This window comes from Rhea pennata, chromosome 13 (genome assembly GCF_028389875.1).
Source record: "Rhea pennata isolate bPtePen1 chromosome 13, bPtePen1.pri, whole genome shotgun sequence".
In the NCBI taxonomy this organism is placed as follows: domain Eukaryota; kingdom Metazoa; phylum Chordata; class Aves; order Rheiformes; family Rheidae; genus Rhea; species Rhea pennata.
In genome coordinates, this window is record NC_084675.1 from 8,102,102 (window position 1) to 8,129,720 (window position 27,619).

General features: G+C 36.6%; 1 protein-coding gene across 7 annotated transcripts; it reads right to left on the reverse strand.

The window, feature by feature from the left end:
* CYLD (CYLD lysine 63 deubiquitinase) lies at nucleotides 1–27,619 on the reverse strand. Of its 7 annotated transcripts, none has more exons than XM_062586188.1 (17): nucleotides 27,522–27,619; nucleotides 22,976–23,647; nucleotides 21,789–22,091; nucleotides 20,805–20,910; nucleotides 19,445–19,543; nucleotides 18,495–18,611; nucleotides 16,211–16,590; nucleotides 14,826–14,991; nucleotides 13,859–14,000; nucleotides 13,197–13,319; nucleotides 11,854–11,945; nucleotides 10,708–10,774; nucleotides 8,793–8,925; nucleotides 8,216–8,324; nucleotides 7,045–7,163; nucleotides 6,175–6,391; nucleotides 1–4,540 (listed from the first exon to the last, which is right to left on the reverse strand). In XM_062586188.1, exons 2-17 carry the CDS (start codon nucleotides 23,480–23,482, stop codon nucleotides 4,356–4,358), a joined length of 2,865 nt encoding a protein of 954 aa, XP_062442172.1. In that variant the 5' UTR covers nucleotides 23,483–23,647; nucleotides 27,522–27,619; the 3' UTR covers nucleotides 1–4,355. The 7 variants fall into 7 exon arrangements, with proteins under 7 accessions (XP_062442172.1, XP_062442174.1, XP_062442171.1 ...); XM_062586190.1 differs by having other exon boundaries at nucleotides 21,924–22,091; nucleotides 27,466–27,619; XM_062586187.1 differs by having other exon boundaries at nucleotides 27,466–27,619.

Sequence of the window (27,619 nt, forward strand, 5' to 3'; positions counted from 1 at the left end):
CATACGGTACATTCCTTTCCAGCAGCAGCTCGTTTCTCTAACATTACTGGGGGGTGGGGGGGGGAGAGGGAAATAAGGCTAGTCCAGGGCAACCTGATACAACCGTTTCCCTAATCAATTCTTTGAGATAGCATCTGTAAGTTTAAGAAACCATTGGTGCACAAAACATGGGATGTTTATTTAGCAAAATATCAAGAGCACGGTGAAACATGCTTTGTTACAATGGTAAAAATACACTCAGCCTTCAAGGCTGCCTTTTACACCAAGTCAGTTCTGAAACCATAAAATTCTCATTTGCAGCATGTTGTGCCTTAACATTATATTAAACAGGCTATCATTAGAGACGTGGTTACCAAGTTCATCTACTCAGCAGAGTATAAAGTGCACAAGAAAAATAAGTGCATTGAAATGAACCAAACAGTTAAGATTATGAGTAATTCCTGTTACACAGTACTTGCTTAAATTGGCAATCTCTCAGCCTATTTAGTAAAACACAGTACTGTTTTCAAGCGCTCAGAACCAGTGTCACAAATATATTAGAAATATCTTAACTGAACATATGTATTTTTTCCTCTTACCATCTCCCACACCAAAAGATGGCAGCATTCTGATGCAGCCTACACTGTTCCCTACAGCAACATGCAAGGCAGCACCTTTAATTAATACCCTTTATCCCCCAGGTTCAAAATAAGCAGTAAGTACTGCAGAGATTTGTTCAGTTTTCCACTGAGTCTCAGTTTCTAAAATTGATTGGTGGAGTAGGGGCTGAGAGTTAAGAATAGGGGCGCAGTTTCTCTCCCCAGTTATAAAAAGGTACTTTATATTTTTACAGGCTGTCAGGAACTGTATTTTCTTTGTTTCCTTACTCATAGATTAAGGCCATTGTTAGCAATGTTTAAGAGCTGAACAATGAAGTAATCCTCTAAATGCTATTAATTTATGGTTAGACCTACCATTAAAAAAAAATACCCAAGAAATGAGAAGGAAGGTTCCCAAATGCACTAAAGAGAAGTTGGGTGCTTAGTCACTGGAATCATTGGGCATCACACTTAAGAGCAGGAGGTGCTTTAAAATGCAGGCTGTTTCGTCAAAAATAGCTTATTCAATTCCCCTACAATATATTCTGAAGTCTAAAAAGTTTATATGACTCCTGTATATAACTTATTTTACAGGTTTGCTGTCACAAGTGAAATAGCTTTCTGCCTGTATAACCCCTTCTAAGAAAGGAAACCAGTTAGGGTTAGTTTCCATAGCATTTTGCATACACTGTCCTATGCAGAAGCACATCACAGAGCAATACTTAGAAGCTTTTTGGATTAAAATGAAGAAAGACTCACTTGTCAAAACCAGTATTTACCCTACAGAAGACATTTCTGTCTTCTTAATAATAAACTGATCATATAACCATATACTGTTTGCAAAACTATGTACTGCTTTGCAATAATATAAAGTAGTACAAAATGCAGGTAGTATTTTACTGCCTGCATTTCAAAACACAGTATTAGTCAGTGTGTGCAATAATACATTTAAATTCCCTCAGTTTTTTGTGTGCAAGTTCTCCACGTACACCACAGCAAGATTTCAAATGTCATCTTTTCCCTTTTCAATCGAAGGCCAAAAGCTTGGCGACAAGAAGCCAGAGAGACTGTTTACATCTACACATTAAAATTCACTTCTACTAATAGAATATGCAGTCCAAAAAAACATGGCCATCAGATGTTTGCAGTTGTGAAAAAGGATGGATTACATTTTGCTATAGGATTATTCATCCAGAAAACTTTAAAATGGTTGCCAAGCCCAACTCTCCCCCTCTGGTCATAGTAGCTCAAAGATTGTATCTCTGAGCTAAGAACAGGCAAGAAGTACGTACGCGTATAACTTACATCACCTTATAGGTGATGTGTGTGAAACTGCAGGAAAAGGGTACAAGAGCTGAAGACAGCCCATACAAAAGTTAATGCACAGAGAAAACTACACAGAGGGAAGAAAAGGTCCACATCTTCAAAACTGGTGGTCTTCCTTTTAAACAGGTTTGTGCTTGTTCATTTTGTAAATCCTTTATACTTGCTTCCTGTTTGTAAGAGGGCACTGCTTTTCAATTTCCGTACAGCTGAGAGTCATGTTGGGGCTAGAGGGATGAAGATATTGAACAATGTAACCTTGTAGGTAATGAGTTAGAAGTTTATTTTATATTTGAATTATTCTTGCCTTTTTTGTATTCTTGTCTTTTGCCTGTTTGCTTTACTTAAAAAGTTCACTTATGATATCTGGAGGCTGTGGCCAGACTTCCTCTTCAACATACAGACAAGGGGATGAGTCACCATACCATCTGCTGAGGTTGCATAAATGTTCTCTAGACCACTTTAACAAACACAGACTGGCCTAGCCAAGATGCACTCTTTACAGATTATTCTTTTGGGGTTAATTTTCCCTAAGAGATGCTTCCACAGCATCACTGTCAGCAGACCTGAGCATTAGCAGCTTCTGTCCCCAAGCAGGACAGTACATGGCCAAGGAGGAGCCAATGGACAGTAACCCCTTCCACTGACGCGGACATTTACCGAAACTACCACCTAAAGCCTGTCTGAAGTTTTTCAAGAGCAGTCAAGAGCACTAAGTGGTAGTGAAACTAAAGAATCAGCAGTTTTACTGAGCAGCACAGACTATATTAATGAGGCAAGTGACCATAGAAGCCAGGAGACTACTAGAGGCAAAACAGTGAAACTTACTTTAAAAAGCTTCCTTGCTCCTGAGAGTGAAAAAATTAAGAGCACACTTCATCCAGCAGCCAATGGAAGAGACTAGTTCTCTCAGTACAGCTTTCCAGTCTTTGAGCTGACAGGTTTAGTCCTTCAGGTATAATTTTCAAATCTTGCCCCACACTGCCCTGTGGTAAAGTACATCCTCAAGAAGTATTTTAGGTTTTTCAAGAACCACAAAGTAACCACATTTTCTACAATGCAGGATCAGTCTCCATTGCCTTTAAAATAGCAGATCAAACTGGGTTTTCTTGTGTTACATTTTATGACCTTTCCTTCTAGAGACTTGATCCCAATGAGCAAGCTTTCAAAACATCTTGATGTTTCTTGAGTTGAAAATGTATAGCTTATCTATATGCAATTTATAACTTATTTGTACAATCAGATTTTCTGAGTGCACATGTTGCATGTTTGCTAATCAGTGCAGACAGAAGTATTTAACTAAAACTTTTTCATTGCAAACTGGCACCAATAGACTTCCACCTTTTTTTTTTTTTTTTTTTTAAACATTGATAGTTTTCTTAGTTTTTCTGGTTAGTTTTCATTAGCTACTTGGTATCCAGTAAAATTCTGAACTATTTTCACTTCTGGTTTTATCTTTCCATGCAAAGGTCTTGAATATTCATTAGTAATCCCAAAAAATGAGGGGAGTATGTAATATTCTGTATTTCCCCCCCCCCCAGTAGTAGCTTAACATACCATAAAAAAGTCAGTTTTGTTTTACTAAGAACTACAGTCCACTTCAGTAACATTCCCTGAGGCAATCTGTATTTTGTTTTGTCCTCCCAGTGATTTGGATCTATTTGCTGTTCTGTTCCAGTCTGCTTTGTTTCTTTAAAAATATACAATTAGAAAAAGACATCTGTTAACTTGCATTTCTGTTTCAGTAATTATGCTTCCCCTCAATACCCTCTTTTTGCCCCCCTCAAAAAATCCTAAACAGATATGAAGTCTGTGTGCTTGATTTTCACAAGAAAGGAATTATATCTTTAAATGGATATTAATTTCTTTAAAATGTGAATGTGTGACTGAATGTAATGGAGTAGACTAATGGAAAAAATATGCAATGAACAATTTAAAACTAAAGCAGTAGTTATTCTCTCCTGAAGGCAGTTAATTTATGGTGCTAGATGGATGGAGGATGCGATGGTGGCAGTGGTGCACAGGTGTTGGGGGGACCAGAAGAAATTCATCATCCTTGGTCCACAGAAATAAACCAAGTGAGAACACATTATCTTTACATTCTTAAAGGACTAAGGAGTTTTCTCCTGATACAATTCCACTTATTTTCAAAAAAGTCTGTATATAATCAATGCACTTAACTTAAAGCTTTAAGTTTTAATAACTTCATTTAAACTTTGTTTATAAAACAAACACACACAAGCACACTTCCTAGAGTGCAAAATGCTTAAATACTTCAATGACAAAACTCCACATGTAGTTTTTGGAACAGTAATCCTTTTTTCTCAGAGTCAACTTCTTCCTTGTCTTCGCATCCATTGCCAGCAACGGCTGCATTACAACTAACCAAGGAGTACAGTAAATGCAACAGCAGAAATCTCTGTACTGTTACTTCAGTTTTCCAGAGACCATTGTTCATTTGTATAAACTCATGGTTGGACTCTGATACATGCACATATAAGCATCACAAAGCAGTCTTCGTGCACAGCCTTGGATTTTCCTGGAATCCAGTGAATGCAGTTCTTCTAGAGACATCTTTAGGTATTCACCAACTTCTGGACATGGAGTAACTTGTGGAATGTTAAAACCATTCTGACCTCCTTTTATACACAAGAGGAAAAACAAAGAAAGAGAAGCAGATTAGTATAGCATGTACATATATTTACTCAATATTGTACTTAATCATTACAATATCACCAATTCTTGAAAATGCCTTCTAAGAAATTTGCACCTGTCATTCTACACTACTGCAGGGTAAATTTCTGAAAACTAGCATTCAGCAAAAACTGCAGTTGCCAGAGTACCTTGTAGTATCTAAAAAATTCAAAGCAGTTAAGTCTAGTATAAGTCTTAGCCTTTAAATAATTACTTCATTATGTGTTCTAAATGGCACAAGAACTTCAAAGTATAAAAAAGTAACATGCCAAGGATAATTATTTGCTTTTCTAAAGAAACATAATTTCTCTGAAATATCCAACTGTTTAAGAAAAAACATGGAATGGATTTAGTCTCTTATACAGAAGGTGTGCTCTGCAAGTTTGTACATTCTACGAGGTAAAACAAAACTCCACCAGAACAAGAACTTTGGGTTTTTGTTGTTAACACTAAAGTAAAACATTGAGTGACCTGAATATACACTACACCTCAAACTTTTTAAATAAAGTGACAACTCGTAACAGTTGATGATTATTATAGGCCATAAGCATCTGTTCTAAGACAGAATTTGCTCTTGGCCAGTTTCCATGTTAAAAAAAAAAAAAGCAAATTTAAATAGAAACATGGATATCAATGACACTGTTCCCTAGCAGAAACTTATTTTTAGCTTTTAGTATCTCACCAGCTAGAGAGAAATTTGTGACACAAAAACTAATTCCAGAAGGACAGATATCCACCAATTATCTCATATGATCTACATTCTTGAAATCAAGTATAATAGGCTTAAGTCATACATATTTCAAGCACTTCAGAACAAAGCTTGATAACCTTTTGGGTATAGGGAGATGACTGAGACCTTAATCCTGTGGCAGTTTCATCTTTAGCAGGAGGCAAGAATCTTCTCCACACCCCAAAGAAATCACAACACAGAGGGGCTCAAGAATTCTCCATATAAACAACTCATAGTAAGAGTGACACTTGCATCTATTACTGTTTTTCTCAGGCACTAGAATTGAACATAGCGTCCTTATTTCAGTGTTTAATGCAATAGTATCTAAGAGAACACTTGATATCTTGACAGTCCTATTATTACAGGGCAACAGTTTCCCACTGCTAACTCTAGAGATTTAAAGGAGTGGCATTGATTTTGTTATTTCTTTTTATTCCAAAGACAACAGGTTCATTTAAGCAAAGCTACAGAAATAATATTTGCATGCTGATAATTGTGTACATCCACTGAAGTGTAGACTGAAAGTTCCTGAAACTGTATTTAAAATAAAATCTCTGTCAAACTTGCTAGGTATAGAAGAATGCACAAAGAGTACTGCTGGAAAATTCCTGCAGTTACTTTTGTACTTACTGAGGCATCTGGGTAGAATTCAGACCATGCAAATTAGGGGCTCCTACGAAATCAATATACTGAGGAAAGGCTGGGTCAGATTACGCTGTCCCTAGATCAAATACTTAAGTGATGTTAATATCTCCAAATTGGTTAAAAATAGGCACTGAAGTTTAAAATACAAGTAATACAGGTAAAACTTTAAAGGAAAATTAGTAAGAGAATAAATTAATGAGCTACCATCCCGATCTGCCATGCTGTCAAAGAAAAGCCAGGCAGAGTCATCCCTCCCATATTTAACAAAAGCGACGTAGTGGCTTGTTTCTATGCAGAGAACAGCGAACAACTCCATCTTCTGGTATGGGATGCAACCATGTCGCCAATCCCAGTCTGGCAGATCTTTAGGAAGTGACAATGGATTGAATTTATGACTCTGTCTCTTGGGATGAAGATGAACCTACAATTGAAGCAATATTTCAGAAGAAAAAAACCCACACGATTATTTGTTTCAGTAGCAGACAAAGCTAAAGAGAATAGTACTGCCGAATTGAAGATTAACAGCATTAGAGAAGAAACTGCAACAACAGTAGCAAACATTTCTTTTTTCCCTACCAGCACAGTTCAATAATGCCCAGAAGAGTCAAATTTAAGGTCAGAAGAGAGGTCAGACTTAATGCAGCAATTTTCTGCTATGCTCAGACTTCAAAACAAGCCACGAGCATGACAGCTTCATGCAATTTACCAAACAGCTCTAAATGTCAAATGGTTGCATGTCATAAATTTATTGATTCAAACAAGGTAACATGTGTGCAAAATGGTGATTTAAAGCAAGCCACATGGAACACATTCCAAGCTGCTTGCTCTTACTACTTCTCCACTGTATTCTGTGCTAGATAAGGCAGTTGCCATGTCTATAGTAAAAAACTGATGAATGCATTGCAGGATCAAGTGGAAATCGTGATTTGTTGCTGAAGGCTACACTTTACTTGGCAGAGGCAATTATAGCAGCACTGGTGAGAAGGTCTCACTACAACCCTTATATCTTCCTTTTGATTATTACAGTACACACCATTTAGGTTAAACCCTACATGACTAAAAGAGACAACTTACTTGGGTGTTGCAGGTTTTGCAGAACTGCTTGATTTTCCCAGCAGAAATATCAGTATCTTCATAGCATTCTCTGCACTCATACATAGCAAGCCCTCCACATATACGGCACTGTCTGGGAGCTGCATTTTTAAACAGGGCATTAGTCTCCTGATTTGGGGGCTTTTTTTGTTTAAGGAGAAGAGTATAGAAAGGAGTGCAAACTATTACTTAAAATGTGGGTAAAAAATCCTAGATTAAAAAAGCTTAAAAACAGATTGCCCAGTAAAGCAGAAATACCATCATATGACCTAACTTCTCCCCTAAGACAGAACATAGAATAAAATAAATGGTTTAAATAATGAGTGAAAAATAAAACAACAAACATTAAGTTGTATCAACTAAATAAAGCAAGTAAGAATATACTTTTCAAATCAAGTTAGTTCTCTCATCATACTGGTAATAGCTAGCTTAGCTTTTAAGTCTGTCAACCTCAGCAAGCAAATAAATAGCATAAACTGGTGAAATTGCCATAACAGTGTTTCATGCCATAGCTTAGATGATTATTCTAACTAATCAATAATTTATTAACTCTTATCTCAAATATATAACTAGATATTTTGCCTTAGGTAATACAACAAAAGAAATAGAACTAGGCATTAATAAGGCCAATATAAACAAAGATGACATTTATAGTTGAAAACATTATCACTACATGCTTAAAATTCACACAATCTCAGATCTCTTCTGCTTTAAAAAAGTATTTTTCAACTAATGATTAAAAAGAAAAGCTTAGAGACATGCAATGCAAACTGATGAAGACTAATGAAAATGAGTCAACATAAAATCCCTGTTAACCAACCTTGGTGCTAACCCTTGCTTTAAGTTTACTTATCTCCATTTAATGAATCATTTTGCTCAATTTTAACAACTCTGTCTTGAAATAACAAGTATAGTTTTATATGGACACAAAAGTTAAAGAAAAACATAATCAAGCAAATTACATTCTATACATTCTTCCAAATTACAGCTTTCAATTGACATGAGGAAGAGAATAGGAAGTTTACTGGTTATAATAATTCCTCCTCAGTTTAAGCCTCGTACTAGTGAAATAGAAAACGCAGCAGTACTTACTTTCACTGTGTAAGTCACTTTCAGCAACTCACTTTCATTATACATAACATGTTATACTTACTGTCTTCAAGTAAATCTGTTATATTTAATTCCAGAGAGGGAAAAATTTTGTTGAACATTTTGAAGTCTTTCCCAAATCGAGGCATCTGAATAATCAGGCAAGAAGGTGCCTACATAAAATGGCAGAATATAATGTAATGAGATGGATAGTTATCTAAAGTTATAGAGCTTTATAGGAAATGCTATGGCCACCTTCAAGCTACTTAGAATTCATGGCTCACTGACTTTAAAATTAGTGAGACAGTAAGCAAAATAAATTTGGATGTTTGAAACTAACCAAAACACACACCCAGGAGACTATCATCCAATTCTTTGTCAAATGTAATAAAGTCCAGTTGTGCTTGTGCTAAGTTAGAGTTTTTCTGCTTAGCCAAAGGATACATGTCATTAAGGCAACTTTAAACTATTTTTCTAATATAGGCAACCTGTACCACTGACCTACTACTTCATTACCAACATGTCTGCATTCTCTCTTCACACCGAATCCCATTTTCATCCCACTGCCAAATGGGTAAAAATCTAAGTATCATCATTTCTAGAATTAAGCTGTAAGATGCAAAGCAACAGCTGTCACCAACCTCTGCAAACTTCAAGTTGCTGTTAATGAAAGACCATTCCAGTAACTGCTGGATTGTTGGGACTCCAACTTTCTCATTTTTGTCCATGAAAATTTGATAGAAGTAACAGTCTTGTACCTTCTGACCTGCTGATCTAAAAACAAATTAAAAATTCAGATCCTGAAAGTCTACTCTAACAGCTATATTTTACTGGGAGAATAGTATTAGCTACCAGAAAATCTACTATACATCCCCTGCATAGATCTTCTATATCCTACACACTATCCTCTCTACTTTGAAATACACTGAGAAATCCTCAAATGACAATGAAGCATTTAAGCGTGGATTCTCAAAGTGCAATGCACAAAGGTATTACTATTAATTTTTAGCCTATCCACACAGTTATTACAGGGAGAAAAAAAGCAGACTTCTGAATTACACTCAAAGCTATATACATGCACAGTACAGCATGTATCAAAATATATACCAACTTAGGTACTAAAAGCAAAATGAAGGAACAAAAGCCTTGGAGGCCAAGCTTTGCAAAACAAGGATTAAACATATCTAGAAGATAATGCAGAAGTGACAAGTGAAACAGGAGGTATCTTTTCTTTCTTTTACTTCACTCCTTTTAACTCTGATTTCTGTCTCAGCAGCACTTGTTAACTACCTAAAACTATAAGTGTATTCTCACATGAAGACAACAGTACCCCAGCTGTTTTCATTGGCAGGGGGGAGTTGGGGCACTGGGGAGTCCATTAGCCACAATGGTTCTTCAGCTCATTGTACTTCACAGAACTGAAGTGATGAAGTAATAACTGTGCGCGTCACAATATGGCAAGTTATTTTCTAAAGACCTGTCCTATATAGGCTCAATTATACCCTTAAAGCTGTTGAGGTGTTTAGTTTTCATAAAATTAAGTGGCCAACAAACAGACTTCTGTCTAGGCAGAGATGGCAACAGAGTTCTCGATTCATGATATGCCTTGATCTCTCGCCTCTTCAAACTTATTCAAAATTTCTCTACATAAGTACCACAGACAACAGCCACAGTAGACCTAAATTATGTCTGCATAGCGGACTGCAGTACTGCAGAGAGACACTAGTTAGTTCCGAGTGCTGTTTCTGGAGTTCACATTCCCATATCTCTGAGCAGCCCAACAGTTCATGAACACTGCATATATACTACAGCAACACATAATTAATAAAATTCCTTTCATGACTGAAAAACTATAGGGAAATAACTGGTAACATTGCTGATGTCACTGAATGTGTCAGGCACATGGGCAGTGCAGGTATCAGCAAGCAGAACAGCAGTGGGCAACAATCCCCATATCTGTTATAGCTCCATTGCCTGAGTTTAAGCAATTGAACCTTTTTAGCACTACAGTAAGAACAAAGACATATATAAATGCTAGTATCTCTTAGTTTGAATAAAGAAAAAAAAAAGCTCGACTAAGGTAAACCATTCAAATATTTTTTTTTAAGACATGAGGAAACATAAGTTGGAGTCTATCACTTAAAACACTGTTTCAGAAATTTCTGCAGTTTGCCCCAAAATAGCTATAAACTGAGGCCATAATACAAAGTGCTGTAGGGTCCTCTTTCACACACCCCTCTCGAGCATTGCTAATAGGAAAGAACAAGGGCTCTCAGGTAGACAGCACGAGGGTAAGGGATCTTTGTCCAGTCCTTGTGACCATTTTCATGAGCTTTCGCAACAGACAACTAGCAGGACAAAACCACCAACAGTAAGCAAAATTATCAGGTTTATTGATTTAACTTTACTGCATCAAATCTTATTAGCAAGTCAAAGGTGCTCTAAGGTGCTCTAAGGGCTGTCTCAACATGGAAGGCAGCAGCTCCTCCCTCCCCATCAGCCTCCACAGATAGATAAATTCACTTCTAAGAGTTCCACAACAACAAAAAAAATCACCTTATTTTCAACAGGGGCTCAACTCTTAAAATATGGTGAAATAAGATATTCAAAAATTCTTCTGGATCTGGGAAAAAATAAAGTTTTGTTAGCATGTAAAAACAGTCTTTAATACAGATTTAAAAAGGCAATATTATTATAATGATAAGCTTTATGTTAAAATGAAAAATAAGTGTTTTATTTTTACAGCTTCAGTAACACTGTAAGGTTATGACAACCTATGAGCTTTTTCATGACACAAGTCTTCATTTAATCTTTTAGAGTCAAATAGCTCTAATAAAAGATACAGCTTTAATGTGTAACAAAGCTTGCCAGTAAAGGTTAAAAAGATGTTCTGTATTTCAGAGAAATCACTTGGTACCACAGAATTTTTCCAGAAGAAAGAGCACTCAAAATAAAACAGCAGAATGGCAGAGTAGACTTAAGGAGTAGTGACAGTAGCCCTTATAGGAAAATAAGCTGTATTACAAAATTCATCTATACTAGAGACTGAGCGCTGAGAACGTAGCAAACACTAGCTTCCCAGAGGTCTATTCTCCATAACACAATGTTTTCTGGCTTATTTCTCTTTCTGCCACTAACTGCAATAAATATTGGTTTCTAGCATTTAGCATTTACAAAGAGCCTAGTGTTCTCCCAGACAAAAAAGAAATAGCTACATAACACACTGATAATTAATCATATGCAGAAGATCAAAAGGTTGGCATTTAGTTTTTCTAATGTGACTTACACTAGCTTATTTCTTAAAACACTACACAGACATAGTGATGAAATGTGGTGGTGGGAAGTTCATTCCTCGGAGAACAAAGTGACAATCTGAAAGAGGATAAAGTCCCCAACTTTATCAGTGTCTTCATTTCTGAAACGAAGCCTTAGATCTCTCCTACATACTAGAAGGGAGTTTCCTTTTTCAGAGGCAGTGAAAGGTTGTCATTGCAGAAACTGTTAGGCTAGGGTTCCTAAACACACCTAAGGCAGTAGAAAAGAGCTTTTTACTACCCAGTGTTCATTCAGGTCGCTGGTAGGCAGATTATTGCTACAAAGAAATATTTGCATGTTTTATATTAGAATAATATAGAAAAGTATTTAAGTTACTTCACAGTATAATTCTTACAAATCCCAAAGAAAGGAAAACCTCCCAGGTACCTTTTTCTTCTGAAGTGAATCCTGATGCAGCCTCAACTTTTTCAAGTATTTTCCTCAGTTTCATTATTTTTGTAGCACAGACATATCCATATCTAAAATAAATGATTCAATAAGCTATTAACTAGTTTCTAATCAAGTCAGAAGAGGGGAAAAAACCCTAGTCAAACGTTGAAACAAGCTCTCTGATCCCTCTTTAATTGAGAACAGAGCTATGTATTGACTCCCTGTATTCAACCTGACTCATTGTTTTCCAAATGCACCACCACAAATTAAGAGTAGCACTCAGGGTTCTTGCAAAAATTTCAAGAACTTTTTAAAAAACACTTACCAGAAGGATAACTATTTTCTGATTAGTCAGCTACATAATTACTCGTTTTTGCATTTTCACACAAACATGCACTGCTTAATGTATCATTTTCAGAATGACGGGTATTACAGTAGGACTGCAGAAGTCATTTAAAAGTCAGCATTTGAGATACAGAACTGTATTGCTGACCTGAGAAACTGAAGTTTTAGCATTCAATCTTTTCCCCTAAAACTTTAGAGAAAGGGCAGAGAAAGTTTTAAACATGGCAGAAAGGTAGGAAAAGTAAGACTTTGTCTTCCTTGAGATTTCTGCTACTCTGTGTATCCTACTGTCTGTATCACAGAAACCTGAAATACAGTAGGTAGCGTACAGAGATCCTTATGAAGGGTTCAAAAGCCAGCATTTATTCCAAGAATCAGAAGAGAAACTTGATAAATTGTTCATTGACAGTCTACAATTTCAGTTCTACAACCATTAACTGCAAGTTTTTTAAAAAATAAGCTGAAGTAACATAATATGCATTTTTGCCATATTTCCTTTGTTCACTGTGCCTAAAAAAATAAAACTCATGTTAAGTTTAATAAAAATGTTTTGGCTACTTGCATTCCCTATGCAAAAATTAAAGTTTCTTTAAATGCCCTTCCAAATCTAACAACTTCTGCAACTCCACATAAGATAACCCAAGCACTTTTCTTGTCAAAAACATTGAAAGCATGTTCCTCCACAACATCCATATTTACATGACAACTTCTATTTATCAATGCTTTTGTACTCATACCTATACAGATTTTATAATCACTTCATGCTGACTCCATTCACAAATAACAAATGCTAATAAAAATATTTAAACATTAAAAATGAATAATTACTTCTAACCACATTAAGTTTACCACTAACAACTAAAAATACTCTAAAAAATTAACAGTTGAGCAGCAGCAGCTAGGGAAATTCAGATTTGTGAAAAGAACGCATACCCAGCAGGATTTATCATAAAATTTATATTAGACTAGAGACTAGCTTTTTGTCTTTCACTTACATTCTAAGAGGATTCACGATCTCCGTCCGCAACAGCTCTTGAGTCTCACTATAATACTCTACATCATTTTTTTCCTTAGGTCTGAGTAACACTGTGTCTAGAACGGAGCTGAAAGAAAACAGGCTGCAAAGAAAAAAGGAGGTTATTTTGATTCTAAAAGATAGAACCAGATGCCTGAGCAGTGTAAGACAAACCAACTAAAGCCACAGGAAAACCAAAGATTTAAACAAGCTCAGAAAGAGATTATAGACAGAGGACAACACAGTTGTATGAGAGCAAAGGTCCACTAACTCTGTATCCTTTCTCCAGTAGCAGACAAAAGCAAATGTCCAGGCAGGACTAAGAACAAGTATAAGAGATACTTCTGCCACAGTACACTCATCCTGAAACCACTTGCAGCTCTGGGACTCCCTCAGTCAAAAAGCATATAGATACCTAAGACCAGTACAGTTTGGACACTGGGAAGATCGATTAGCACTTCACATTAGCCAGCACATAAACTCATTGAAATTGAAGAAGTTAAATGCCAAAAATTACAATGCTTGACTTTATAAAATGCACAGTAAAGACAGTCATTACAACTAAAGATTATGTTCTGCATTTCTAGCATCCCTCCCTCTCACCCATACGTTGGGATACTACTATACAAATAATGAACTTACCAGAATAAGGTAGAGTCTAAGTAACAGGAGTTGTAATGACCCTGGATACCCTTCTTCTTTCCAATCATTGTCTCTAAACCTTCTTTTTCCATTTTTGGAGGAGTGTTTTCTTCTACCACTTCACTTAAGTATCCTCCAAAGGCTGAAATGTTTTTTGAAAAAAAATACTTTAAAGCCTCAAACTTTATCCTCTTAAGATTTTCCTATTACTTTTTTATGGCTTTTTAAGTTTTTAAGTCCTATTACTTTTTTATGGCTTTTTTATGGCTTTTAAGTGTTGTCTTAGTGAAAAGCATTCCTTCTCTGGACTAGAATGGCATTTATTGTAACAGACACTCTCTCTCTTTAAAAAATAGGGCCTTAAATTCCACTGACAAGGCACATAAGAGTACTTTTGAAACCACGAAGCACTGAAGTAGGCTTTATCTATCACGAACCAAGTTCTCCCATTTAAGTGCTCTGTTTACACCACCTTACAAGTACAGAGAAACTTTTCTTTGCTGTTGACAGGAGCCCAAAAATCTAAAACATTTCAAGTCAATCTAAAACTATTCATGTTTTCCATCACTAACCTCCACAACTGTAGACTTCTCTATTTTAATATTTAGAAAAAAGATCATCTGACATTATAGAAAAATAACTGCCTTTGTCTCTGAAATTCCAATTATGTAATGCTGGAGTTGCACTAGCATTTTTGGCAAAATTGCTTTACCCCTTCTACAGTAAAAGATGTAGAGCATAAGAAACCCTTTAATTCCATAAAATTTAAATATATGAACATTTTCTTGTTTTAAAGTATAAGTAATTCAGAGAAGTATTATGTTCTATACAAACTGATCTACTCAATCTCATTTAAGCAATATCTGTACAGGTTTCCAAGCATTCAATATTAAATACAGAAGGCAGCAATAATTCAAACTAAAACCCATGTCAGTTCCCAACTGATAAATAAGAACAAACTTGATACCTAGAGAGTTGCAGCGTTCAATCTGGTTGGAAACTGGCTGCAGTGAGGCAAACCTGGAATCTGGCCTGCAGCTTTTGAGTTTAACAAAAAGAGCTTTCTTTGGAGCACAAGTGAAGTATCGAGTTCCTTTAAACGTTCCATCTGTACAACCTGCACATTCATCTTCCTGAAAAATGAAAGTGATAATTCATTATTTTTCTCATTATGGAGTTCTAGAAAGAAGATGTTTGATAAAGTAGCTACCCATAAATCATCCTTCAGTTATTCTGAAGTTTGATATACAGTGTTCCTGCAACTTACTATATTAGGTTTCAGCTGAGGTGTTCTTTAGCTTGTTTTATTGAGAAGACTGAGACATTTCTTCACATGTACTTTTCCCTCCATACAAAATAAAAAAACACTTAAATTTTTGCATAAGAGGAAACTTGTAGGGGGTGGGAAAGGACAGTGAGAATTACACCTGGTCAATTTTAAGAATCTAACTAAGCTAGTCAGTTTCCCCAGATCCTCTGTAAAGTTAGAAAAAACATGCACAACTGGACATCATTTAGGGTTTAAATAAAATCATCAAGCTTTGGGCAGAGTGAGTATTTCCAGCATAATTTAGTCTGCACAGAAACACTGCCTGCTTCAAAGCACACAATACATACACCAAGAAAAGGTAATACAACTTAAGTCTGAAAAACAAGTTATTTAACAATTGAGATTTTAGAACAGAAGTGCAATACAGGCAAGTTCAAGGCCCAAATTTAACATGTACAACCCATAAATACAATCTCAGAATGCCTATGTCAAATTATAGTTTGATCTTCATCTTAAAGAGGATCAGGATTCTTTGTACCAACAGAAATCCCAGTCATATCTCACTTACTTTACTAAAGATGTTTGTTGTTTTACATAAAAACCTACACAGCTTCAGCTAGAATTTTACTGAAAGCTATCCCAGAATAAAAAAAATTGTACATCTCTAACTGCATACAAAGGAAATTAATATAATTGATAGCCATTCACAACTGGGGAAGAAATCACCATAAAGTAAATTTCAGTTCGTAACAGCAATTCCTCTTTGTAGCAGCTACAAATTTACAAGTGGCCTATAAAAACACAAAAACATGTCTGTCAGTACCAAGATTACTACCACTGATTACAGAGATCACTGTTACCTCACTGACTCTTTCTGACACAAGTCCATCTTAGAATAAGGCCTGATGCAGCCACAAAAGTTAAAGCTCATTTAAAGTTCTACCTAGGTTATAAGCAGATCATAAGACAATCTGTTTAGACAGACTCTTTCAGACTTTTGCAGAGTATACAGACTCTAATACCCAGGTACAAAACTAAGGACACAGGTAATTAATAAAATTGACTTTTCAGATTATATTTACCAGTTCTAGTCCAGCTAATACTTCGTTTACTCCGGGGGGCTGGCCAATCCAGCGAATTACTCCATAGAAAGGAGGATTTTCTTTAACTTCAGCCAGCGAACCTGCTTCAAGACCATGCGAGTTACTGATAGGACCTGCTGTTGATGGACTGTCCTGGTTAGCTGTAGTATTTACATCACCAATGACTGACTGAACAGATAAAGAGAGAGGACTGTGTCCAATACTACCATTAGTACTCGAGGTTTTTGTCAAACTAAAAGGGAGGGAGTGAAATCTGTTTTCTGTAGACACAGAGTTTGTTAAAGGTGGCTGCAGAGGTGGTGAAGAATGCCCAAATCCTGGAGAAGAATCAGTGAGCGATTTTGCAGGGTCTTCAGCAACTGTTAAAAAAAAAAAGTTAACTAAATTTTTTTCCCCGCTAGCAAAGGGGACACTCAGCTGCCAAACAATAAATGTATCTGCAACTACAAGCCAGATCGAATGTAACAGGTATCCCGGCTAGGATCTAGTAAACAGTGGGGAACATAAATGAAGAAGTTTGCACAGGGCAACACTAGAGACACAGGCTGCCTGACCGAGGCAACACAACTGTAGCCCAGTTGCTTTCACGACAACAGATGGAAACAAACAGCACAGAAAAAGGAGCACTGTTGGACACGGCCAGCACGCTGGAAAACTCTCTAGACATGAGATTTCCCAGGGAAATACTTTCTGTTCCTTCTGGTGAAACAGGGGAACTCTGACCCACCTGCCTTTGAGACAGCAGTTCCTTTTTTTTTTTTTTTTTTTTTTTTTTAAACTCAGTCAAAATCACAGATCTAAGTGAAGATGCAAGCAGCCCTTGTTGAACAGTCATCCTGAAGCAGCATAATTCCACTAGTGGTTACTTAGGAAACCAAGAAGCAAAGAGAATAGTTCTTCTAACACAAGTTGTGAGATACTAGCCAGAAACTACGGGAAGGTTTAGATCAAAATCAGATTTTTCTTTTTATTTTAACCTCATGCCAAAATTTGTGTTTGAACACAAGCTAATAACTCCCAAGGATTATTACTGTAACAGGCAAAATCTAGTGAAAAATCAGTGGTGTGAATCAAGAAAGGACTTGGCTCCCAACTTAGAGATGAGTAATTGCTTGCAGACTTGAGATGAAATTGGAAGAGTGCTTATTCCCCGGCTGATATCACAGGATACTTTGGTTCTAGCACAAGGAATCTGTCAGTACCCATAGAGAATAAAGGATTTAAATAAGTCATGACTAATACAGTGCTTGATAAATGAGATCACAACTAGATGTACTAGCACAAATGTTTATCTTCTCTCATCTCTCTAGATGGTCTGTAATAGACAACTGGGATTTACAGAGCAAGTAGCCTCTACTTCATTACCTTTTCTTCCCATACTGCTTTATAAACTGAAGTTAGTATCTAAAAATTACAATAAAAAACAGAAAAAAACTCTTCAGTTTCACATTCCTTTCTAAAATGGATACTTTCCCTGTTCCTTTTAAATATTATTAAAATAAACTAATTTTTAAGTAAGTTCTAAGATCAACATTTTTTTAGGCAACTAAAACCAATTTAACACCCCCCTTTTTAAGGCTCCTGGGATGACTTATGTTTCTACGGTAAATTAATATTACTACAATCTAGAATTTGCTCCCCTCAGCCACTGAGCGAACTAGCCACACTTTGGCAAAGCTAACCAGCAGAAAGAAACACTACATTGGATCTGGAAGCAAATCAACGTTTACTGATTCTTTGGGCACATATACCTGTGCTTCCACATAAGAATTCTGTTATTCAAAGTTATTTTAAAGAAATGACTTTAAAAAAAAAGCTACTGAAAAAACCCAACATATGATTAGCCATTTTCTTTTCCTCCAGACTGATCAGTTGGCATGGCAGAATATTAAAATTCCCTTAGATCTGTAATATTAACTACAAGACAATCCAAAAGATAATCACACTGTACACTTGGAAAGAAGACTTACATTCCCTGTAGCTAAATAGTGTCCTTTAACTTTTCGTTTGCCTGCAAGACACAGACATCCCCACATAGCTTCACATATGTTTCCAAGAAAGTAATCTACTAAAAGGATAAAACCAACAGGTCTGTCAATTAAGACAGACTATGTTTTCATGGGGTTCCATGATGCAATGTCTTCTGCTAAGAAGCTACATTCCAACAGCTTTTAATTTAAATTCCTTTTTGCTTTATTTAAAGAACAAATACTTTTTTGAAATAAAATGCATGTCTACATAAAAGACTATCATCTCTTATTACCTTCATCAATATACCATGGAGGTTTTGTTTTCATTTGAGGTTGAGAATCAACTGATGAGCCATTTAATGTGTAGAAGACTTCAGATCTGTTTCTATTCCCAGGTTCAGAGGTAGATCCTAGAAAACAAAGCATGTTTTACTGAAGATATATATCTACATTTATAAAAGGCTAGTTAGGGTCATATTTCATAATATAAATCTATTAATGTACTTCGAATCAGACAGAACTGCCTTTCCACAAGACAGCAAGCCTTACATCAAAGCTAACACAGTTCTAAGCTTGCAACAAGGTAGCAGATTATCCTAAAACTAGTTAATTCTCCAAACTGACATTTCAAGTCAGGAATCTGAAAAACAACACAGAAAATACCCTTTAAGTGTTAAATTCTTATTAGTATAAATTATGGGCATAAAGCAGTTTGAAATGCAGTTGAAAGTAAGTATCTTTTTAACTTTGTTGTTAAGACAAAGTGTTTCAGAGTAATCAAACTACAGACCCAATTACACACAGCTGTGTGTGTCAACATGTAACCATAGTTACTTCAGCAAAGACCATCTCTGTCAATGCTCAATGTCAGAATGGAACCAAGGTTTACACAATATTACTGTCATTAGTATTCTATAACCCAAAATAGCCACTAGTAAAAGGAGAACACACTGATGGGGGGGTTATTATTATTGTTTTCTTTCCAGTTCCTTCTTCATGAACATGAAGATATTTTGAGTAGTCTTGACTTCTGCTTGTACTTTAACAGAATCTGAAAACTAACAGGTTCATAATGAAAAAAGGAAGTACTTGCTAATATTCTAAGCTTTCACTACCTCACAGAGAAATTTAACTTGCTATGTTACAGAAGGTATAAAGTGATAGAAAATACAAGGCCACAGTTTTATTCAAACAACAAATCTGTTATCTGACCTGTCTAAAGAAAGCTACTTCTCATACATACCTGCAGCTTTTGGCTTACTGTGGTTGAACAAGCTTTTGTCACCACCACCTCTTGAGGTATAGGCAAGCTTGGGAGGTCTCCTGTCCTGCGACACAGTTTCTAGGACGTGGTATACGAATAAAGTATTAGTTTTTCTCTTCTCTGCCTTACCATGTCAGAGAAATTTTGCTTGAAATTTAACTGGATCTGGTATGGCAAGTTTCAAAAGAGAGTGAGGCAAAATCCTCTCTGGTACATAACCAACACTCTCGAAATAGGAAATGCTTCCATTGCATCAGCAACTACTTTACTTTGAAGTCTACCTAAATTTCTTGAAATGAACAAACTAAATAGACTGACTACAGGTTCTTCAATGTACCTTTATGCTTCCCATACTGGAAACAAAAGCATGAAGTTCTGATTTTTTTCCCCAAACACAATTACAGCAAATGCTCTTTTCCCCAATAACACAGGAGCCCCATGAATTCTCCAGAGAAAAGAGAACCCAAGAATATGCCTCTCAGCTAAAACAAACAGGTGAGAGATACAAAATGAAAATTACAGAAGAACTGAGCATATGTAACATTTAACACTGCATCTTTAGTCTGACTGTATTAAGAAAGCAGAGTTGGCCAGAAGAGAGACAAGGCAATCACTACAGATTACACACGCTACAAAGCTGCACTCAGCATTAGCCCATGATTCCAAACAGAACTCAAACAAAAATTTTACATGAATTTTTCTTCAAAGAAGAATCACAGAATTACTTATTTTATAGCTACCTAAGGACTTTGTTTGGGCCAAACGACCTAGACAAATCTTTATAGCTGTGCCTTTTTCAAAGCACCCATGTGTAACAGAAGAACTGTACTGATTACGAGTTAACACGATTCAATGAGTATTTCTCAATAGAGAATTTGTGCACAGTCTTTTTATAGATTTCTCAGAAACAGTTTTCAAGTGTTTACTCTTTCAAATGCATACTGTCACTAAGCTGCATAGAATGCATAAATAATATTATCAAAATGTTTACATCTCAACCACAGAAGAGAGCTTTCCAATTCAAGATATGTAAATTCACTGAATAAATGTAACAACATTCAAGAGTAAGATTCCTGCTGCAGACACTCACATATTCAGGCACACTGGTATTCCGAATACTATACGATATGCCATTATATACTGTTCTACATTAAATCCTTCCCCCTAGTAATATTGTGTCTGAGAGAAAGAGGAAGCTGAAGAGAAATATCAAAAACATAGGTGAAACTAGTTCAAGTGAATTTAAGATGATATAATCCCACAGCATTCTTTTAGTCATGTAACATGCCTAGGTTGAGATGTTCCAAGCATGTTTTCCAGTCAAGAAAATAGAGAATACCTGGTATAACATCATTAATATGCAAAAGGAGTGTACTTTCAACACTTGCAAAACTGCACAGCTGTATTCCGTTATATCTTCCATCCCAGTTTCCAATAGGATTATCCTAAAAATAATTAAAAGAAATCTCGCATGTTTCCCAAGAAAAAAATTTGCCTCTTACAGAATGCACATATTCAACTCAGAAACGTGTTTGACCAATGGTCAAGAAACAGGAAATGAAAGGTTTAACAGTAACTTTTTCCTTGTAACAAAACTTTGTATTCAGAACAGTCAGGCATTATAATCCTTTAAAAAATGCAAAAATATAAGCCTAAAAAAAACTTCCTACTTCAACAAGCATTCCTCTAATAAAATACATCATTTATATGCAAGTTTGAACAGTTCCAGTGTGTTATCTAACTACTACAACCAAGAAAATGAAAGCATCTAATCTACAAAAAACAAAGAACAAAAAACAACCCACACACCTTCAACTACCAAGAATTTGCAAGTAGTTCATTTTAAAAGTTCTGAGGCTGCTAGAAATAATTTTAAATGGCAATTAAATTTCACATTTTCTAGAAAGATTAGATGTTACTCTTAAAGTTCAGCATCTTTTACAATAAAGTCATACGAACTGAACAGTTCCATGAAGAAAAAAAGCGATTCCAGCCTTTAAAAAAAATAGACAAGACAAAGCCAATCTCACAAGACAAACATTCAACTCTAATACTTGAAGACTGATATCTAACATTGCAAGTAGCTCAGTGGAGGCTCCTCAAAGTAACCAGAGTACTTCTAAGCTGTCAGCATTAAATAGGATACTATTTGCCTGAGGTCAAAAACAATTATCATGGGGTATTTTTGAACACAAGTCTTTATTTCCCATTTTTATGTCAGCCTCCACTGAAGTAGCTTGTGAATAATGTCTCTTCTTCTATATTGCATGTAATTTACTAGCTAACACACATGCAAAAAATGATTAAAGTCAGATTTTCTTACCATGTCCACTCCAACAACGTATCCTAAACTTTCGTTTCCTGGTAAGACATCACAGAATATAACTGTCCCATACTCTATACTCTCTCCTATCTTCAGAGAAACCCTAGAGTTGATCTCCAGAGGAGGAAGTTCTACCTGCATTGTGTCAACTGGAGCTGCATAATCACTTTCCAGTTCATTGTCATCATCTTCCACCAGCTCCAGTTTGTCCAAAGCAACAAAAACCCCACAATCCTCATCACATCTGAAAAGCTGCTTGCCTTGGTACTGTCCATCAGTAAAGCCTTGGCCACGACCTTCTTCCTAAGTGTCAGAGGGAGAAGAAAACCCAGTGTATTTTGTGCAAAATCAGGTTAGTACAAAAACAGTAGCATAATACTTTGTTTTGGAGAAATCACAATAAGAATTTGCCTGACAAATTACCATCAGAGATTAAGTCAGAATTTGTGGCAAAAATACATGTTGTCCATATTAGGTGAACAAATAAGACACCGTTAGATGAGAAAGCAGCTACAGGCAGAAGGCTTTTCCCATCCCCTCTTAGAGAGGCATGCTTTCTTTAGCTGCAGTCTTGCTTCCATCATCTAATATTGCCAGATCGAGGCAAGACTTCTTCATACTAGACATGAATCCTAAGCATGCAAAAATACCTCTGAGATGCCACATAGAGAAGAGATTTTCAGAAGTGCTCAGGCCTGATATTCCCTAAGGTTCTTAGTGGAAACTGCTGAGAATTTGCCTAACATTTAAAGAGTTACTATGAAAAATATAGTGCTAATGCAGGAGTGGCACTCTCCTAAATCTAACCCTGTATGCTTGGAACAGACCAGACATTAACCTTCACAGGAACACACAACAGCCCCATCCTCTAATCTTAGCTAGTTGTCATTTGATCTCCAGGGCCTTACAAAAAGCAGTAAACCTAATCTCTAAACCTACGTTTACAGATGATATCCTGTACATGCATTGTTGCCAGATGTAGGGAAAACCAAAATACTCAACTCCTTTGCTTAAAAGGGATCTGAGAGTCCGAGTACTTGTCATGCTCAAAGGGATGAGAATATTTGTGAAAAGAATAAAGATTACACAGTTTTAAGGAGTGACAATGTTATATAATTTATTATGACTACCTGTCCAAATAAATCTTATAAAATATATATCATGTTCTCTATGAGCAATAAACTTACCAGTAGCTCTACTCCAAAGTATATCCCTGTTAGGGACCTTTCTTGCAACAAGGGTCCTCTGAAGCGAACAACTCCAGGAAATTTCTCTTCTCCTGACCTCAGCTGTACTCTAACAGCTGAGCCAATATCTATTTGGACACCTTTAGTTAACCTGTTTTTGCTCTTAAACAGGCTGTATCTTTCCTCACAGTTAGTAATGGCCAAAAGTAGCTCAGCCAATTTTTCATTTATTTCTGTAACATCCTTCTCATCCACAAACAGGATTGCATGAGGTTGTTCCAGAATCTTTAATCCAACCTGCAGTTTCTTGCCTTTACAAGGAATATTTCTGGAGTGCCCCATAGAAGAACGGTCTTGAAAAAACTGGCCTATGCTACCTTTCGGCACTTTCAAGAGCTTTTGAGTCTGTTTGTCTATGACACTGCATTCTTGGAGAAGCAAGTAAAAGATACGCTCTTCCCAGTAGGAGGAACTTGCTTTTTCTTGACTCCATAAACCCGAATTCATTGTGATTAAAACTTTAAAAGTTGTGTAGATGCTTCCAAGTAGAAGGAAAAAAAAACAAAGCAGATGTTGAATTTTAAAACAAAATTTTAAAAAATTCTACTGGAGGGTCCAGTCTTTAATGGTTCAGTATTCATTTTGAAAAGAACCAAATCCAGAGCAGAAAGCCTAGGATAAACAAAAATAAAGTTAATATTAAGTTGAGGGAACTACAGTTAGATCTAAGTAGAACAACAGCAAATCACTTAAACATAGTGGTGCTATGACCAGCACCACTCATATACAGTAAAAATACTTCAGTGAGATCTGAGACAGTGAATACAGTCTCATAACAGCCAAAATTCTGCAGATCATGCACACATCCATTCCTACTTATTATTGCTATGGGTTTTTTTTTAATTTTCTGTTTCTAGTTCCTTGAAGCAAGGGCCTATGGAAAAACTGTAATGAACTGTAAGGAAATGGAACAATCACATGTAAGTGAAAAGGAAAGAAACTTCATTTCAGAGGAACAGAAAAAAATATTCTCCTTGAGTTTACAAACAGTATTCTATGAAAGCTACCCAGTACAAAGATCTTTTCTCATCTTTAACAACCATTCATTTCTGTCAAAGTGTACAGCATCTCTCATCATAGGCATATCATTTGAGCACACTAAAGTAGAAAACTGTGTCCATGTAATAGAGGATCAGAAAATTGAAAGTTAAGAACCTGTCAGTTCTTTAAATAACAGAAATTGTTTATTGCTAACTTGAATAATCTAAATATGAAAAAAAAATGCATCTGCACTGCAACATCCAATTCTGAAAACAAGTCCAGAAGCTTTCTTTTTTACCATTTTAGAATGATAATTCATTTCAACAATGTAGGAAATGCATCAACTTCTGTTATATAAATACTCTGGAAGAAATTATCTTAGTAAAAATTACAGGTCACAATCAATAAACAAGAACAAGTTGAAAATATTTCATTGCACATGGTAGCAGATATGCAAGAGGGGGAAAAATAAACTTACAGTATACAGCATACTGTATATGAATAAAAATGTGTATGAATAAAAATTTACAGTACTTTAACAGGGTTTGTTCATTTTTCCTTAGATAAGACAGGAAAGGGTACCACACAAACTAAGAATATATGCTCAGCTGAGTTGTCCTGTTACTACCTTGTATTCAGTTAAAGGAAGAGAATTTCAGCAATTACTGATGGTTTTATCTTCAGTATATAAAAAGCAAGTACTCTTTGTCTTTTGCCTCTTCTTGTTACCCTCTTCTCCAAAATCTTTTCTTTGACAGCATTCAGTCATGCTGCAAATCTTTTGCTAGTCTTTCTACTTAGCTTGCCCAACCTTCAGAAGCTATTGGGAAGCAAAGGAAGTCAGTCATATTGTAATTATTTTCATCTCTTGTTTAAAAGAGTATTTAACAAAGTTCTTTCCTCAAAGAAAAGTAGTAACAGCTTCAGAGGATTTAGAATTTAAGAAAAGTTACATTTTTCAACCACTAGGAATTCAAACATTCCTATGCTGAACTGCTAAGCCTCCTACTTACACCCTTGTACAATGTAGCCATTCAAATCCTAAGTATGCAGGCATTTCATCTTCACAGATATTACACATGGGCATCAGTGTCATCACACTAATGCCGCAACAACTTGTTGAAGCTATGTGCTTTGAAGCGTTTGCATTTTCAAAAAAATTCACATCTGAGACACAGCATCTGGACAGTTTCAAACCTCCTTAAGATAAAGTCTGGTAAACAGACTGTCAAACTGTTTTCAAGTTTAAAAGTATTTTCTTCAGTTTTATTTTAGACACACACAATCATCAAGAAAGATAAAGTACATACAGACTGTCCAACATCACTATCAGACTGAAATAATACTCTATACTGGAGTTGAGAAGAACACAACAGATCTATTTATTTTTTCCCTCTGAAGGAGGCACATTTAAGTGACTATAATCTTTCATATGTCTAAGATAGTAAGAATCAAGTTTCATCCACTATTTCCCTCTCCTTGCTTTTTCCCAACACTGGGGGGGGGGGCGGGGAGGAGGAGAAGGGAGTGGCTGTAATATACTGTAAGATACTGTCCTGTTCTTCACAGTTGCCTTTTATGTTCTCACCTTTCAAAAGCACTTAACTTCCCATTTTGCAAGCCTTCCACAAAGTTAATCAACTTCCAACACATTGCAAACTTAAATACCTCTGACATTACAGGGGTCACAGCCTTACCCACTTCACTTGCGGAAACAATTCATTTACATCTGAGAAAGTATGAATGAAGGCAAGCTATTAATAGAGAATCTGTTCAAGAATTTAAACAAAAAAGAAAGATGAATACATCAAGTGAAGCTTTCTTTGTAACTATTAAAAAAAACATAGTCTGCTTGCTGGTCCACTGCTGCAATGTTACATAATCTTAATGTGTTTAAAACTTTTTTTTAAATTGAATTGGTTATACTGCAGGTAAAGTACATTCAGTCCCCTAAATAAAAAATACACCTTTGTCAGATTAAGGCCAGACCCACTGTTAGGCCTCAGTATGAATTAATTTGGAACTAACAAATTATAGTTAGCGGCAAGTTGTGCATTACACTGCACAACATAACAGCAACTATAAAGCCTCCTGCACACCTGCAAGTGCTAACCACCTTCTCGGACCGGCAAGCATTAGTCAGTTCACTTACATTGTTCTACCACACCTACTACCTGAAACATTTTTATGTCCAAAAGATTTGGGGAAACAACAGGCAAAAGGCTTAGAACTATGACTACAACACTGGATATTTTCAAAAGTGTCAGACATAGGCCACGATAAACTGCCCAGCTTCAAAGCTTCCCTAGCTTCCCTTTTTGCCCTGCCTGAGTCACTGCCAACAGGGAGGGTCATCTCACCATGAAGAGGTTTGTTCTGAAACACGAGAACTTGGTATCTACCCTGCAATAGCCTTGTATGAACCAAACAGATGTTTGAACCAGCTATCAGGTTTCAACATGAACATGTAATTCCATAGCCTTGATTCAGAACATAAAGAGGCTAGAATAACCTGTTCAAATTGTTTCTTATAAGCTTTTCCCTTTAAATACTAAGTTTTAAAGGACTGAAGAGTAAAGCAATATTCTTAAATAATCCAAACAAACATTTTCAAAGGGATAAAGGTAAACTATAGCAACAAGTAAATACAGCTGCAGTTTAAGGTATACAGAATTACATCACTGAAACAGAAGTCAAGAGTGGAAAAAACAAATTCTTTCTTTAAGTACAAGTTAAAATATTATCTGTTATAAATGTGTGCACATTAGTATCACATGTTTAAAATGACGCAGTTAAATGCAATTAAAAGCTCTATCAATGCCAATTAATTTTGAGTTTTGCAAAGCTTTAGCATTTTGATAAAAATACTCTAGAGTAAACAATTATCAACTGCCAAAAGATTACTCTGGCATTACTAAATTTTGTTAAGTATATGCAATCAGCGGTTGTTCTGCTGACAACCTTTTTGGCAACGCTACAACAAACTGCAAGTATCCGTATTATGAAACGAAAACCAAACTATATTAACTTTGTTCAGTAACGAACAGCAGTGTTTAATGAAAAGAGTGATGTATCTGATCATTTCCTGACAAGGTAACATGGGACACACAATCTACCTGCAAGCCACAGTGATCAACGCAAAGCTAAGTTTTCGGAAACACTGTTTTTCCCCCTCGGATTTTCAGAATTTCCCGTACTCCTCCAAACGTTTCTGACCAGGAGACGAAAGCTCCGAATCACTTTTTAAGGAAGAAACGGCGGGAGTTACCGCGGCACCGCAGGGGATTCACGGCAGGGCCCGAGCTGCCCCCCACCCCCCACACACACACACACCGCGCGGCGCGGCAGAGCCTCAGCGCGGCCCGCGGGCTGCGGCCGCCCGGTGCGGCGCGGCTCCCGGGCTGGGCCTCTGCCGCCACCCGCGCCCCGGGCGGCCGCCTCGCTCCTACCTGACGCCGCCGAGCAAGGCGCCGGGGCGGCGGAGGCGCCGCGGCCCCTCACTCACCTCCGCATCGCCGGCCCGGCTCTCGGCCCTCCCGTGGGACTCCCCGGACCCACCTCACGCCCCCGCGGCGCCCGGCGCGGCGGCCCGGCCCGCACCCC